This window comes from Phragmites australis, chromosome 16 (genome assembly GCF_958298935.1).
Source record: "Phragmites australis chromosome 16, lpPhrAust1.1, whole genome shotgun sequence".
Taxonomy (NCBI): Eukaryota; Viridiplantae; Streptophyta; class Magnoliopsida; order Poales; family Poaceae; genus Phragmites; species Phragmites australis.
Window position 1 is genome coordinate 27,179,235 of NC_084936.1, and position 13,161 is coordinate 27,192,395.

General features: G+C 43.2%; 1 protein-coding gene and 1 pseudogene across 3 annotated transcripts; one reads left to right on the plus strand and one right to left on the minus strand.

Moving 5' to 3' along the window:
• The first annotated feature begins 165 nt into the window (after nucleotides 1–165).
• Nucleotides 166–2,544, plus strand: LOC133895190 (exocyst complex component EXO70I-like; annotated as a pseudogene).
• Nucleotides 2,224–10,350, minus strand: LOC133896305 (pumilio homolog 5-like). 3 transcript variants are annotated; one of them, XM_062336887.1, is made up of 10 exons: nucleotides 10,093–10,350; nucleotides 8,242–8,863; nucleotides 5,375–6,783; nucleotides 5,130–5,271; nucleotides 4,873–4,980; nucleotides 3,872–4,084; nucleotides 3,684–3,794; nucleotides 3,126–3,320; nucleotides 2,653–2,824; nucleotides 2,224–2,555 (listed from the first exon to the last, which is right to left on the minus strand). In XM_062336887.1, the coding sequence occupies exons 2-10, from the start codon at nucleotides 8,857–8,859 to the stop codon at nucleotides 2,533–2,535; spliced, it is 2,991 nt and encodes a 996-aa protein (XP_062192871.1). In that variant the 5' UTR covers nucleotides 8,860–8,863; nucleotides 10,093–10,350; the 3' UTR covers nucleotides 2,224–2,532. The 3 variants fall into 3 exon arrangements, with proteins under 3 accessions (XP_062192871.1, XP_062192870.1, XP_062192868.1); XM_062336886.1 differs by having other exon boundaries at nucleotides 9,797–10,350; XM_062336884.1 differs by lacking the exon at nucleotides 10,093–10,350 and adding an exon at nucleotides 9,549–9,720.
• Between the last annotated feature and the right edge of the window lie 2,811 nt (nucleotides 10,351–13,161).

Here is a 13,161-nt window from a genome sequence, read left to right on the forward strand (position 1 = left end):
ACAGAAGTTAAAAAATAAAGTAGCTGTTAGAAATGTAAAAAAAAGAAGATATTGTAATAGTGTCAAATGATGCTGTAATAGTGTTATAGGGAATAATTTTTTAGAGTGTCTACTGGAGAGGGCTTGACGTACCTCAAGTCGTACACGTCGGAGGCCATCGATGCCATGGAGTGGGAGTCGCTGGAGTCTGCCATGGCCCTGTGGAGCCCACATTTCCATGTAGCCATCGCCTCCGTGCTCACGGCAGAGTGCCGACTCTGCACACGCGTGCTGAAGCCCCTGTCGTCGGCAGTCTAGCCCGAGTGCTTCGTCAATATCGCCACCCACATTGTCACGACTAGGGATGGCAACGGGGTTGATCCCCGCCAGCGAGTACTTCTCCATCCCGTCCTTATTTAGTTATCACGAGAAAGTTTTCTCCTATCTCTATCCTCATGAGAAATTTTGTAGAGATCAAATTTCTAATAAGGATGTGAAATTGAATTATACTTGATTATTTCTATATATTAACAATATATTTGTAATATAAATAATTAATTTATTGATATATATGAGTAATTAATACAAGATAAGTTAAATATTGTAGGTTAGATTAAAAAAAAATATGATTAATTTATTATTTCCGTTACCTAAAGTAATATTTGTACGTTTATAGACTAAGACATGTATATGTGTAATATCGAGGATATAGCGGGGAGCAAAACATCTTACTGTTTCTATCCTCGTATAAATTCGCAAGGATTAAATTTTTTCATATTTATTTCCTAATAGAGAAATTTTAAGCAACAGAGCCCTATTGTCATCCCTCGTCGCGGCGTGGCCACCGCGGCGCGAGAGCCGCAGAGGCTGTTCAAGCTGCTGGGCATGCTGGACGCCTTGGTCCGGGAGAGGGAGCGCCTCAAAGAGCTCTTCTCCAGCGAGTCGGCCACGCTGGCCACCATCCGCGAGTGCACGCGCGAGGTGGAGCGTGCCCTGGAGCGCCCCGCGGCCGGCGTGTTCTTTGAGTTCGGCCTCCGCATCGGGACGCAGTACGTCACCGGCGTCGGCGCCGACATCGAGCACGTGCCCAAGATCGTGCGGTACGCCGTGAACTACTTGAAATGCCTCGCGTCCCACGACTACCGTGCCCTCATGGACACAGCGTTGTGCTCCGAGCGGGAGCGCGGCGACGAAGACGACGGGAGCGAGAGCGGTGACCAGGCACCGCTCGCCGAGAAGGCGTTGAACGTGCTGGAGGCGCTGCACCGGCACGTCGAGGCGGCGCGCCGGATGTGCGCGGACGCGGTGGCGTCGCACGTCATGGCCACGAACGCGTACTGGTACATATACATGCGCGCCCGGGGCTCGGAGCTGGCGAAGCTGGTCGGCGAGGACACCATGCGGCGCCGGTACAAGGCGGCGGCCGAGGAGGCGGCGTGGGAGTACCAGGACGCGGCGTGGAACCCGCTCGTCCGGCTCGTCGGCGGCAGCAGCTCCGGGGCGCCGAAGACCTGGCCACCAGACGAGGCGCGGGAGAAGGCAGCGGCGTTCGCCGACATGCTCGAGGGGCTAGTGAGGAGGCACGGAGCCCAGTACAAGATACCGGACGGCGACCTCCAGGAGCAGATCAAGGCCGCAACGGCCAAGGCGGTGCGCGGCGCGTACGCCGACTTCTTGAAGGCTAACGACAAGGCGGTGGTCAGCGGGCGGAGGGAGCTCCTGCCGGTGGACGTCATCGAGGGGATGGTTTAGCTAGTGTTCGACAAGATGGGCGATGGCGTCACCGGCGGCATGGCCCGGGCGAGGAGCAGCCGGAGCCGGCGGGAGTCGAGAGAGAGCGGCAATCTGGAGGGGTTTGACGGCTAGACGAGCACCACAGGCGCTAATGCTGTATCAAGCCTCCAAAGAGTGTTATGTAATCTGTCAATGGCTACTTTAATATGTACCTGAAAACTAATAAAATCAGAATATTTTGTAACAAAAGTTTTAGTACGTGTACCACTGCTTCAAGTAAATATACTTACGAGGAGAAATCTACTTATACTATTTTCAAGAGAGATTGTTAAAACTTCTCAATTCCAGCGAAAATCTGATAAAATTCTACCGTTCCATGCAGGGCTAGTAAGATGGTGGACAGTTTATTCATCACAACCCATACAAGAACTGAAGGCTCGAACTGAACAAGAGATCATCTCACGAACACGGCGATCAAGATATGAACACGACTTTATCCCACAACTGCGATGCAAGCAAGGAAATACATTACCAGGCATTCGATATGTATATCACGTACAAACCATAAGACTAAACTCCTTTTGCACACAGCTACCAACTACTATTATTCTATAAATAAGCACACCCTAACATAGATACACTATTCTTGTGTCTAGAACCTCAACACTACCCTGAAGAAAGTCACACCTATACACTATTTGGCGACGGTTTTGTTAGGCCTTCGGAAAGTACTGAAGTTTTGACTTGTTTTGCTTTCTTCCCCACTGATGGATAGCAAACAGCAAGTCACCCCTCCAGTGAAGAATTTGCAGGTTGGATTTAAGAATCCAACTCGGCAGCTCCTGAAACATCACAGAATCAAACATATTATCCATGATACTGCATCCGAAACAATCTTGGAGAAGCTTAGTGTTAGTACTAGTGGACAATGAAACTTACCGTCACCACAGAGCTGCTCAACTCGGCTGGCGATATGCTTGCCATAGGTGTACTTCCTCAATGCTTGCAGATGACCCTTTACACGGCTGAGCAGGAGTTCCCGCTGACTCTCACTGCATATTTCAAGTATCTTCTGAACCACATAATTAGCATACTGATCCTTCATCATCGCCTAATTGACCATAATAAGTATTAGCAAATATAACTTAACATCAAGACAAAAGGGAAACAAAGTTACAGAAGAAAAGTTGGTTCCTCCATATGATTCACAGCTCTAAGAAGCTGGAAGCACGGAACTGAAAGGCAGACACTGATGGCATTATCCGATTTATGGGATGCTACCACATACAGGTTACCTTGCTACATGCTACCTCAGACTCGCTCCCCATGCCTTGTATTTCGTAACCTCTTTGGGTTCCGAAAAAAGGGAAGGGATAATGGAGGAAACATCAAGTTACAGCTATCATACATACCAGTAAATTGTCATTGCCCTCTGTCTGCTCTATGATCTGCCTGATCAGAAGATCCCTCTCCGCAATATCCCCATGCTGAAAACACTTCTCTATCACATTTGATGCAAATTTATTTTGGCTCATGGTAACAACCTGCCCAGCCAATTTATTGATAATTTGGCTCCTTTCATGAGTTTTTCCTCTTTCTAGAACATGCTGCAAAAGAACCAGAGAAAACATAAGCTGGCAAGCAAGACGACAAAATATCAAACATTGGTAGGAAGAAAACTGTCTAAGGATCTAAAGTTTCAAATTATTAGCATTTCATTCATGGCATCATCCGCTATCATAGTGCCGATTCATGCAGATACCTGACCCAACATATGAACTGCTCAGGTAATACCTGGCATGTGGTGTTTCTTACAAGCAGTTCACCAAGCAAAGCACAATTTGCAACTACAATATATTCAACTTTGCAAAACTGGAGTATATCAATGGATAATGTTGTAAAGCTAATTGCCCAGGGTAGAATTAGGCAATTGGCAACAAGCACTGTATCAAATTAGAAACAAAATTTACCTGTGTAACATAGTTACCGTACTGATCTTGCGCAAGGGTGCATGCCGACTGCAATATCTCATCTATTATGCACTGGCCTAGTGAATCACCACCACAATGCTCCAAAACTCTCTGTCAAGCATGATAAAGATTAAATAGCACACCAGACTCTAGCACCAAATTTGTATACAGCGTTACTGTAAAGTCACCTGAATTACACGGCAACCATATGGGTGCGTTGAAAGGCTAGCAACTTGTCCTTGAAAAGCAGATACCACGAAACCAATATGTTCCATGGGAACACATTCAATGCACTTCTGTATAACATGATTTCCATTCTGATCACGAACACATCGCATAACATGTCCATCAAGCTCACGAACTAGATCTATTTTCTGGTCAAGTTCCATAACTTCAAGAGCCTACATGTTTCCGGAGAGAAGTTACAGGAAGAATAAATGATGATATCAGGTCACAATCACATGAGAAGCTAAGCTGCAAGGTGCTTGCGTCCAAATACATAAGTGTCATGCTAATAAAGAGTCACATTAGCAGACTACACAGTAATTTCTAGGTATACAAAACATCCTGTCAATTTGCATATCCTAGATATCCCCCCCCCCCCTTCTTCTTCTCAGAATACCATAGTGATTACAAAAAGGTACCCCGCTATCAATGGCATACAATGGATGCTGTGATAGAACCCTGCTGCTTTTTGCAAAAAGAAAAGGAAAGAAAGAAAGAAAAAGAATTTATGTATAGATACAGGAATTAATAAGGAAACCCCTTATCGGTAGAACAAAAACTAAAAAGAATTGATCCCACAGATACTCGTAATAGTATATTAGACCCTACATTTTTCAGATGCTCACTCCACTTCTTCTATGCTCAACTAACACTTCATTCAGGATCAGAAGCATAGCTAACAAGGTCACACGGTTTTACCAAGACTGAAGCCTACCACTGATTCATGTAATCAGCATCATCCAAAATATCTAAACCCTAAAACTCACCAGCTAATATTAAAGGCAGACAGCTTTTGAAGTGGTTAGAGACTTAAGAGTATCACAAGTTGATAAAAAATGCTACATACAAGGAGAAAATTGAGACATCATAAGAAAGATTTGGACAACCACAGTCTGTATTTCTATAGTTACCACAAAATAAAGTCACATTTGATTTAAAATATTAAACAAATGTTAAAGAGCACCTTTTGAATTACTCGGCAGCCATACATCTGAAGACTCAAAGGCAAAACATGACCAACAAGCTTAGTGGCAAGATCCCTCCTTTGCTCACGGGTTCCATGTTCAAAGAACTGCAGAGATTGCATGTCATTTCTTCTCATACAAATTTTGTTTGGTGGTTACAAAAGGCATGGCCGTGTGAGATGAAGTGACTAGGCCACGGCAAGCAATTTAAAAACAATTTACGCAGGTAAGGAGATTGACTCTTACAACAGCATACCTTTTGGATCACATAATTCCCAAAAACGTCAGTCATTAATGATGGAGCATGAGGAAGAACTTCTGCAAACACAGATGCCTTCTCTTCAGCAGTGCAGTTTTCCAACTTCTGCTGGATGAATCGGCTACCATGTTGGTCAGCACTGAGAACACATTCGCGATTAAGTGTAAAAAAAAACCATTGTTTTTAGTATGCATGTCTAGACAAGATATTAACTAATCAATAATCAACACCAGACAACTAACCTGTATTCTACTATACGACCTGTGATATCAGATAGCTCGACCCTACGAGCTCTGTTGGACTTTAACTCGTCTAGGAAAGAGCAGGCCTTTGGTTCATCAAACTTCTGCCTTTCTCGCTGCCCTTGGATCCCAGGATTAGCAATCATGTTTCTTGAGGGGGATTGGAATCCAACAGAGTCGTTTCTCCTACCAGGAGGTAGTACTCCAGGCAAAGTTTGTCCCTGAAACACTGGACTTGTAGGATATGTCATTGGTACTCCAACGTAGGGTGAAATGCCTTGATAATTTGGAACAGCCCCTCCTCTTCTGGCTGTAGGAGAATTAGAAAATCCAGTTCTTGGAAGTTGAAGCCTCTGATCAGATGGATATGCAGCTTGAGGTATCATCTTTCGTGGATCAAAGCTTTCAGCGAGATTTCCAGCAACAGTAAACCTTGGTCCCATTGTATTGTAATGATTTCCACCAGCATACTGAAGCAAAGATGGATGCTGGAAGAAAGGAATGAAGTTTGGATCGGGAATGGGTGGCTGCATAGCAACCCCGAGTTGCCCGTACAATTTATATGACTGCATAAAATCTGCTCCCCCGGTAAGATTCCCTGCTACAGGAAAACCAGATGGCCTGCCACTAAAGCTTGGGGTCATAGGACTGTCAAGAGGTGTAGCAAGAGAGCCTTGGGGAGCATAACTAGCCATAACAGGTGGCAAAACTGAACCACTTAAAGCATACCCAGCAGTTCCAAATGAAGTTGGTAAAACACTAGTGGGGTGCAAATTCTGGTAATAAGGGCTTCCAAAAGAATTTGATGAATAAAAAGGTGTTGTCATACCAGGTTGCGGTAAAAATTGATGCATGTCACCAGCAGGTAACTTAAGCTGACTATGAGACAAGTTGTCAACAAAAGGAACATGGGAAAGATGTGTTCCTTGAGGAGTCATTTGAATAGGATCACCTTGGACTGGAAGCAAGGAGCCATACTGCTGTAAGGTATTGTCCTGCCACTTCTGGTTAACAGATGAGGATGTATGGACATCCAAGCTTAACTTCAAATTCTTCATATTGGAGTCCACGGTATCAAGTTCAGTAACAACCGCACCAGTGCCAGGCACAAAATTTCCAGGTTTGGTGTCTACGGTAGGCTTTTCTTGCTGAGAAGTTTGCACGCTAGTTTTGCTGCCAGAATATGATGAACTGGAAAGGGGTGGCAATGAAAGGTCATTTCTAACAGTACTTTCCAGTGGGCTTTTAGGTGTCCAAGAGTTGAAATCTGATTGCTTGAGAGCATCAACTGATAAACTCCTCGAAAAATTTATGTCAGAATGGACAGCCATAGCATTGCCGGTGTTGCTATTTGAAGGATGAGAAGATGAACTGTCAGGCAAAGAAGCAACACTTTGCTGAAAGCTCTCCTAAGGAAAAATAAATAAACAGATGAGGAAGATCATTTGTGACATAGTCAAGAGAAAATCAAAGCATTAATTCAAACTTCATTTGCAAGTGCAAAAACGAAAAAGAAAGCACTTCTATTTTACTGTTTCATATAGGCTAACTAATTAAGAACTGTTGTAGTAGAACATGAAACCAACCATCTAGTTCACTATATCACATTAGGAACGCACCCCACCCCCCACCCCCCAAAAAAGAAAAGAATAGAAAGAAAAGGAAAAGGAAAACCTCTTCAGGACTCTAGATGGTAGGTTTCATGTTGTACCCTTCTACTACAACAGTAGTACTGCAATGGAACTGGAAGGGTGCAAATGCACTAGCTTTTGGAAATTGTGCAAATTCACTATAAACCATACTTAGAAGTTCTGAATTACGAAAAACTCCTGAGTTGTTGGTGAGGTTATGTTCTACATCCATTGAAAATTTCTAGTTCAAATTCAATCCCATTTGTGAGATACAAAAAAGACAAATTTCAGCTGCAATAGCATACAAGACATAGTGCTATTGCAGCTGAAATTTGTCATATTTTAAGCTCACAAATGGGATCGAGTTTGCACCTTAAATTTTGAATGGATGTAGATCATAACCTCAACCGTGGATGATGAATTTTTCATAAATTTAAAGAACTTCCAAGTATGGTTTATAGTGATTTTTCATAATTTCCAAAAACTAGTGCATTTGCACCTGAGATGCACCCATGGAAGAAATATCAGCTTGTACTCTATGTTCATTTATGGAAATGACCATTCAAGAGCATATTCCCTGCAGTTTTGTTAACTTTATACAATTCCAAAGTGAACTAGTGATCTGGATAGACTTTTATTGTTGGTATTGTCTGTCACATCTACCTTGTCTTGGTAAGATATTGAGTAAGATTAGAGCAATCACTTTAATTGTTCAAAAGGAACCTTACTTTTTACCTATTGAAAAGAACGTTAAATATCAGCTAAAGTGATGCTGAAATATTGGTTGACTATGCCATATGAGCAATAAAGTTCATTAGCAGTTTTTTATTACAACAAACTTGGCGGCCTCATAACAAAGAAAACCATTGCATGAGTACTTTGATGCCACACTAATATCATATTCCTATTTCAAGCAAGTAAAAGGCCACAGCATCCCTGTTCAGTGCTCAATAATTAACCCTAAAGCAAATCATAAGTTGGAGACAATCAAAGCCGATTCCAGATTTTCATGTAACCATGGTGGGGTCACATGATCTGTATAGTAGTATCAAACATATCAAGTAACTAGCATATTTCATAGCAGTAATAGCATAATGACTTTTCTTCAGCACATTTAACTACAGACTGAATTCATGTGACAGCTCAAACCAAAAAGGGCACATAAAAGTATAAAGGCTAAACTCATGCAACAGCCCTAACAAAAAAAAGAGTATTTGATCCATGTCCAGCACTCACCAGTATATAATCCTGGCTCTCAAAATTGGATGCATTTTGACTGGAGACAATATGTGCGTCTTCCACTGAACTAGAATCCAATCTTGGAGATTTATCATCCTCAGGTTCTTCTCTGTGAGTTGATAGAGTAGATCGAGGGACAAATAAGGAGCCTTTGCTGCTGTTATCTTGGGAGACCACCCTCCATTCTTTAACCTTGCCAACCCGATTCATCATACGGCGGCTCTCCCTTGAAATAAGTGGTGGAGGAAGCCTTGGGTTCAGATTAACCTTGGAGCCATAATACTCAAAATATGCTGGATCAGCACAGAGTTGCTCCTCAGACTTGGAATTGTCAGTCACGTTATCCAAGTTCGCCAAACTAGCTTCGAAGCTCCCACTCTGCTGACCTATGAGATGACCAAGAGCAACAAGAGATCCTTCCATACTAGGCGGTGCACTTCCACTGCGATTCGGGACAGATTCCCTCCAGCCCCCATAAGCCCCAGTGCCATTATCCACAAATCCCAGATCTTCTCCTGAAAGATTACCCACTGGAGAGTCAAATGCACCAAAGTCCTTACTCCAGCCCCTAGCCCCTGTCCCACCAATTAAACGGACGGCACTCTCAGTAGCCATTAGACTGCAGAGAAAGAAAATGGTCAATTAGTGCTCATCCAGACTATATATTCGAGTGACATACCCTTTATTACTTTGCCAGGTTCTTGAAAACTAAATGTTTGGTAGTGTAACAAGTAACAAGATAAGTTTGTCAAGGAAATGCATTCTGGATTTAATTCATAGTGGATTATATTGGATAAAGAAATATGCATACAGAAAAAAAAAATCATACAAGAAGGGCAACTAAGCATGGTACTCAGGCCAGGTGAAAAGTTTTTATGGCTCGGGGCCTCAGAACAATTCAAAGAAGGAACACAGCAGTAGAACCTCACTTGGCATAAGTGATAAATCAACAAGTTGCCAAAGTGAACCGGGCATTTGGTTACACGTTTGCTAGCATCTAGCGTCCTATTTCAGTTGCATCATCAAGGGGTGGATAAGGCACCAAAAGACGAGACCTTTGGGGTGTAAATCATGCACGTATCCATTGAATTGCACACCAATCAAGGTCCCTCCCAGCCACACCAATTCGACACCTCCAATTCACAACAACATCGAGAAAAGAACAAATTTTCATACGGGGTCAAACTCGAGCCAGCTAATCGACTAATTCCCCGAGAGAAAGCACACCTTTTTTTTCACACCTAAGCCTACAGAGCACTTCAAAAACCAGATGAAACACCGGAAGAGTGGCCGAATTTAGGTACCCCAACAAACCCTCGTAGATAGCCGGAACACATTTTAGCGATTCCATCAAAGGAAGCACTTCACCACCGCCAGAATCACACAGAAGCACGCATTTCCCCCCGCGCAAAACCGATCTCACCAACACCCAAGCACCGTCCACAACACAAAACATCCCCCCGAAAACTCAACAACGACAAGCAAGCTACCGTCACGCCACCGCACCAGCCAACAAGAGAGATAAAGAAACATGGAGAGGGAAAGGCCCGACCTTTGCCTCCTGTAGGCCGGCCGGACAGCAGCCCGAAACCCTAGGCGACCAAGCACCACCACCACCAACTTCCCCTCCTCCGCCTCGCCTCGCGACAAGCCTCCCCGCTCTCCGGAGACACCAACCACCTAGACTTTATCCGTTCCTTTCAACTTTCTCTCACTCTCTCTCGAGCCTCGAAGCTCCTCCTCCTCCTCCTACTGACCCCCTCCGCTTTTCTCTTTTTCTTTTGCGATTCGGTGGAGAAGACGATGGACGGAGGGGTTGGATTCAATGGGTGAAGCAAGCAGCCGTACCGCTCGGTCCGGTCGCTTCTAAAACCCTCGAACCGATTGCGCCCTGACTGCGCGGCTGCGGCCGAGGCGGTCGCGGGGGAGGGGGGGGGGGGTGCGTGCCGGTGGTGATGTGCGGCGAGGATGAGGTGGCGGAAACGGCCGGGGGGGCGGTATGGTGCCGTGCCGTGCCGTGCCGTGCCGTGCGTCGTTAGCGTACGGGGGACCTAGGACGGCAAGGCAAGGATTCTGCGAGAGGACATCGCTACGCGCGTCCACGGAAACTGGGGATTCGGCTGTGCAGTGCTTTGAACTTTGGTTTCTACTCCCTTAAGTACGAAATGAGGGTTGTTTTGAATATTGGAAATGCTCCTTTCACATATCCAATGTATCGGACGGAGGATCTGTTTAGTCTACAGTATTATTGGATCGGTTAAAAATATTTTTGTATCTCTAATATTTTAGACGTTTAAATTTAATGTTTCAGACGTTATGAAAAATTGTTGCTGTATTTATTTCCGTATGTTGCATCCTAGGAATATCTCGTGTATAGATCTGGATTCAAAATATTATCCATTCGAGTTAATTTCTATATATCTTTAATATTTCAGACGTTTAAATTTAATGTTTCAGATGTTATGAAAATTTGTTGCATAAGTTCTTCGAGAATGTTGCATCATGTAATCTTTTGTGTACAGATCTGGACCCGAAAAATTATCCATTCGAGTTAATTCCTATATTTTCACATCTCTAATATTTCAGATGTTATGGAATTTTATTGCAGAAGTTATTTTCGTATGTTACATCTCGAAATATAGGAATTAACTTAAATTTTTTGGTCAATATCTGTGTGCTTTTTTGGTGCATTTTTTTATATTGCGAACTTTGATTTCAAATGTTACAGACGTTAGTCTTCGATATTGCGACGAGCAGTTGCAACATCCGATATATCGGACGTCCGGCGCTAGCTTTTCTGTTTGAATATTGACATGATTTTTTAAAATATAACTTCCATTACTATTTTTATTATAATATATTGATAAAATATGCAAAAGTATTTTATTACGAAAGTATTTTTCGAGATAAATCTATTCGTGTCATTTTAAAGCTCAATACATAAAAAACAAATTGTAGCCCAAATTTAAAATAGTTAAATGCACGTAACAAAAATGACATTTATTTTGGATCAGAGGGAGTACTCACTTTGTCATAAATACATGTCAGTTTTGAAAATAAAGGTTTTGTCAAATTTTTAAAATTTTGGCTAACAATAGCTTTTAAAATATTTTATTTAGAAAACTTAAAATCATATATATATATATATATATTTGTCTTGAAAAATATTTTCATAATATCACAAATTGAAAGTGCATCTAGGCCTCCTAAGTGGGTTTTGGCTTATTGATGACAAAACGATTAAAGAACTAACGTGCTTTGTAAGTATTGAACAGGTATGAGCATTAGTTGTGAAGGCAAGTAACGTTTGTCGCCCGTCGAAACAATTAAAGAATCATCGAAGGATATTAAATAGGACTTAAATTCTTTTTACTTTTGCAATTGAGTCTAGGATAGATTTTTTCCTAGATGGATGAATTTATTTTGCTTGATTAGTGTCTCAATGCTCAAGAGATCCTTTAGAATCACCAAATTGAGAGACACATTCACTCACGCACACGAAACTCTTTCTGAAAATTCTCTGAGTCCGGAGTCTCCGGTGTTCACCGGATACTCCGGTACTCAGCGCTCAGCCGGAGTCTCCGTGCTAGCCTCCGGCAGAGAGTCTCGGCTTCGGGTTAATCTTTCCAAGAAAAAGACCGGAGTCTCCGGTGTTCACCGGATACTCCGGTAAAATGTTTTGTTTGCAGTCGGAGTCTCCGAGGTAGACTCCGGCAGAGGCTCTCGGTTAGCTTTTAATCTTTTTGATTTTTAATAGAAAAGACCGGAGTCTCCGGTGTTCACCGGATACTCCGGTACCTGAAGTTGCCGGAGGGTCCGGCTAGTCTCCGGACTTAATCTTTTTGGAAAGACTGTCAGGACCGGAGACTCCGGTGTTCACCGGAGACTCCGGCAATTAAACAGAACCGTAACGGCTAGTTCTGACACGTTCGGTGACCGTTCTGACGCCGTTTTTGGATTTAGGACCGGAGACTCCGGTGTACACCGGATACTCCGGTAAGCTCTGACAAAAACAGTAACGGCTAGTCTGTGAGAGAGTGCTATAAATGCCCCCTCTCTCCATAGCATTTAGAGCTTGCTGTGGCTGGTTTCCTTGAGACCTCTTGAGCACTTTAAGAGCATTCAAAGCCTCTCCAATCATCTCTAGAGCCAAATTTGCAAAAAATTTGAGAGTGTGGTTTTGGAGAGAGTTCAAGCCACTTGAGCATTGAGTTCTTCATCGAGCAATTTTCTGCGATCATTTCCTTTGAAGCTTTGGGTTTCTAAAAGGAAAGGAGTTGCCTGAAGAGCACCCAAAACTTGTGGTGTGCCTCGAGAAGTTTGTAAGCACCTTCATATTGAGTAAGAATTTCTAGCTTGATCTTTGTGGTCGCTAGAAGAGGATAGGGTTGGAGAAGACCCGGCTCTTTGTGAGCTCCTCAACGGAGACGTAGGCACTTCTTTGTGAGGTGGCCGAACTCCGGGATATATTCTCGTGTTCTATTTTGTGAAACTCACTTGATCGTGCACATTTAATCATTTGTCATTTAAATTGCTATAGTATCAATCTTGCTAGTTTTATTTGTTGTTCTAGCTCAGTAACATCTTCTTGACCTAGTGCATCTCATAGAATCTAGCTGTGATCCTCAGTGCAAATTTATTCTAAGTTTTCCTGTCAGGCCGGAGACTCCGGACTAGACTGGATACTCCGGACCATACCGGAGTATCCGGACTTCACCGGAGTATCCGGCAGTTTAATCCACTGTTTTTAGTTTTAAATTTCAGAAAAGCCTATTCACCCCCCCCCCCTCTAGGCACTTTCAATTGGTATCAGAGCCTAACCTCCTACAAGGCTTCACCGCTTGGAGGGAATTATCATGTCGACATCCGGAAGTCCGAGGGGTCCGAAAGATGATCCATCAAGAAGTGATGATGGTA

Bases quoted from the DNA above. Each gene is read 5' to 3' on its own strand.
- LOC133896305 (XM_062336884.1), bottom strand. From the start codon at position 9,700: ATGTTTTGTGTTGTGGACGGTGCTTGGGTGTTGGTGAGATCGGTTTTG. The intron at 5,272-5,374 runs GTTAGTTGTCTG...ATGTGTTCTCAG, and splicing joins GGTCGTATAGTAGAATACAG to TGCTGACCAACATGGTAGCC. The intron at 4,981-5,129 runs GTATGCTGTTGT...CAATCTCTGCAG, and splicing joins GGAATTATGTGATCCAAAAG to TTCTTTGAACATGGAACCCG.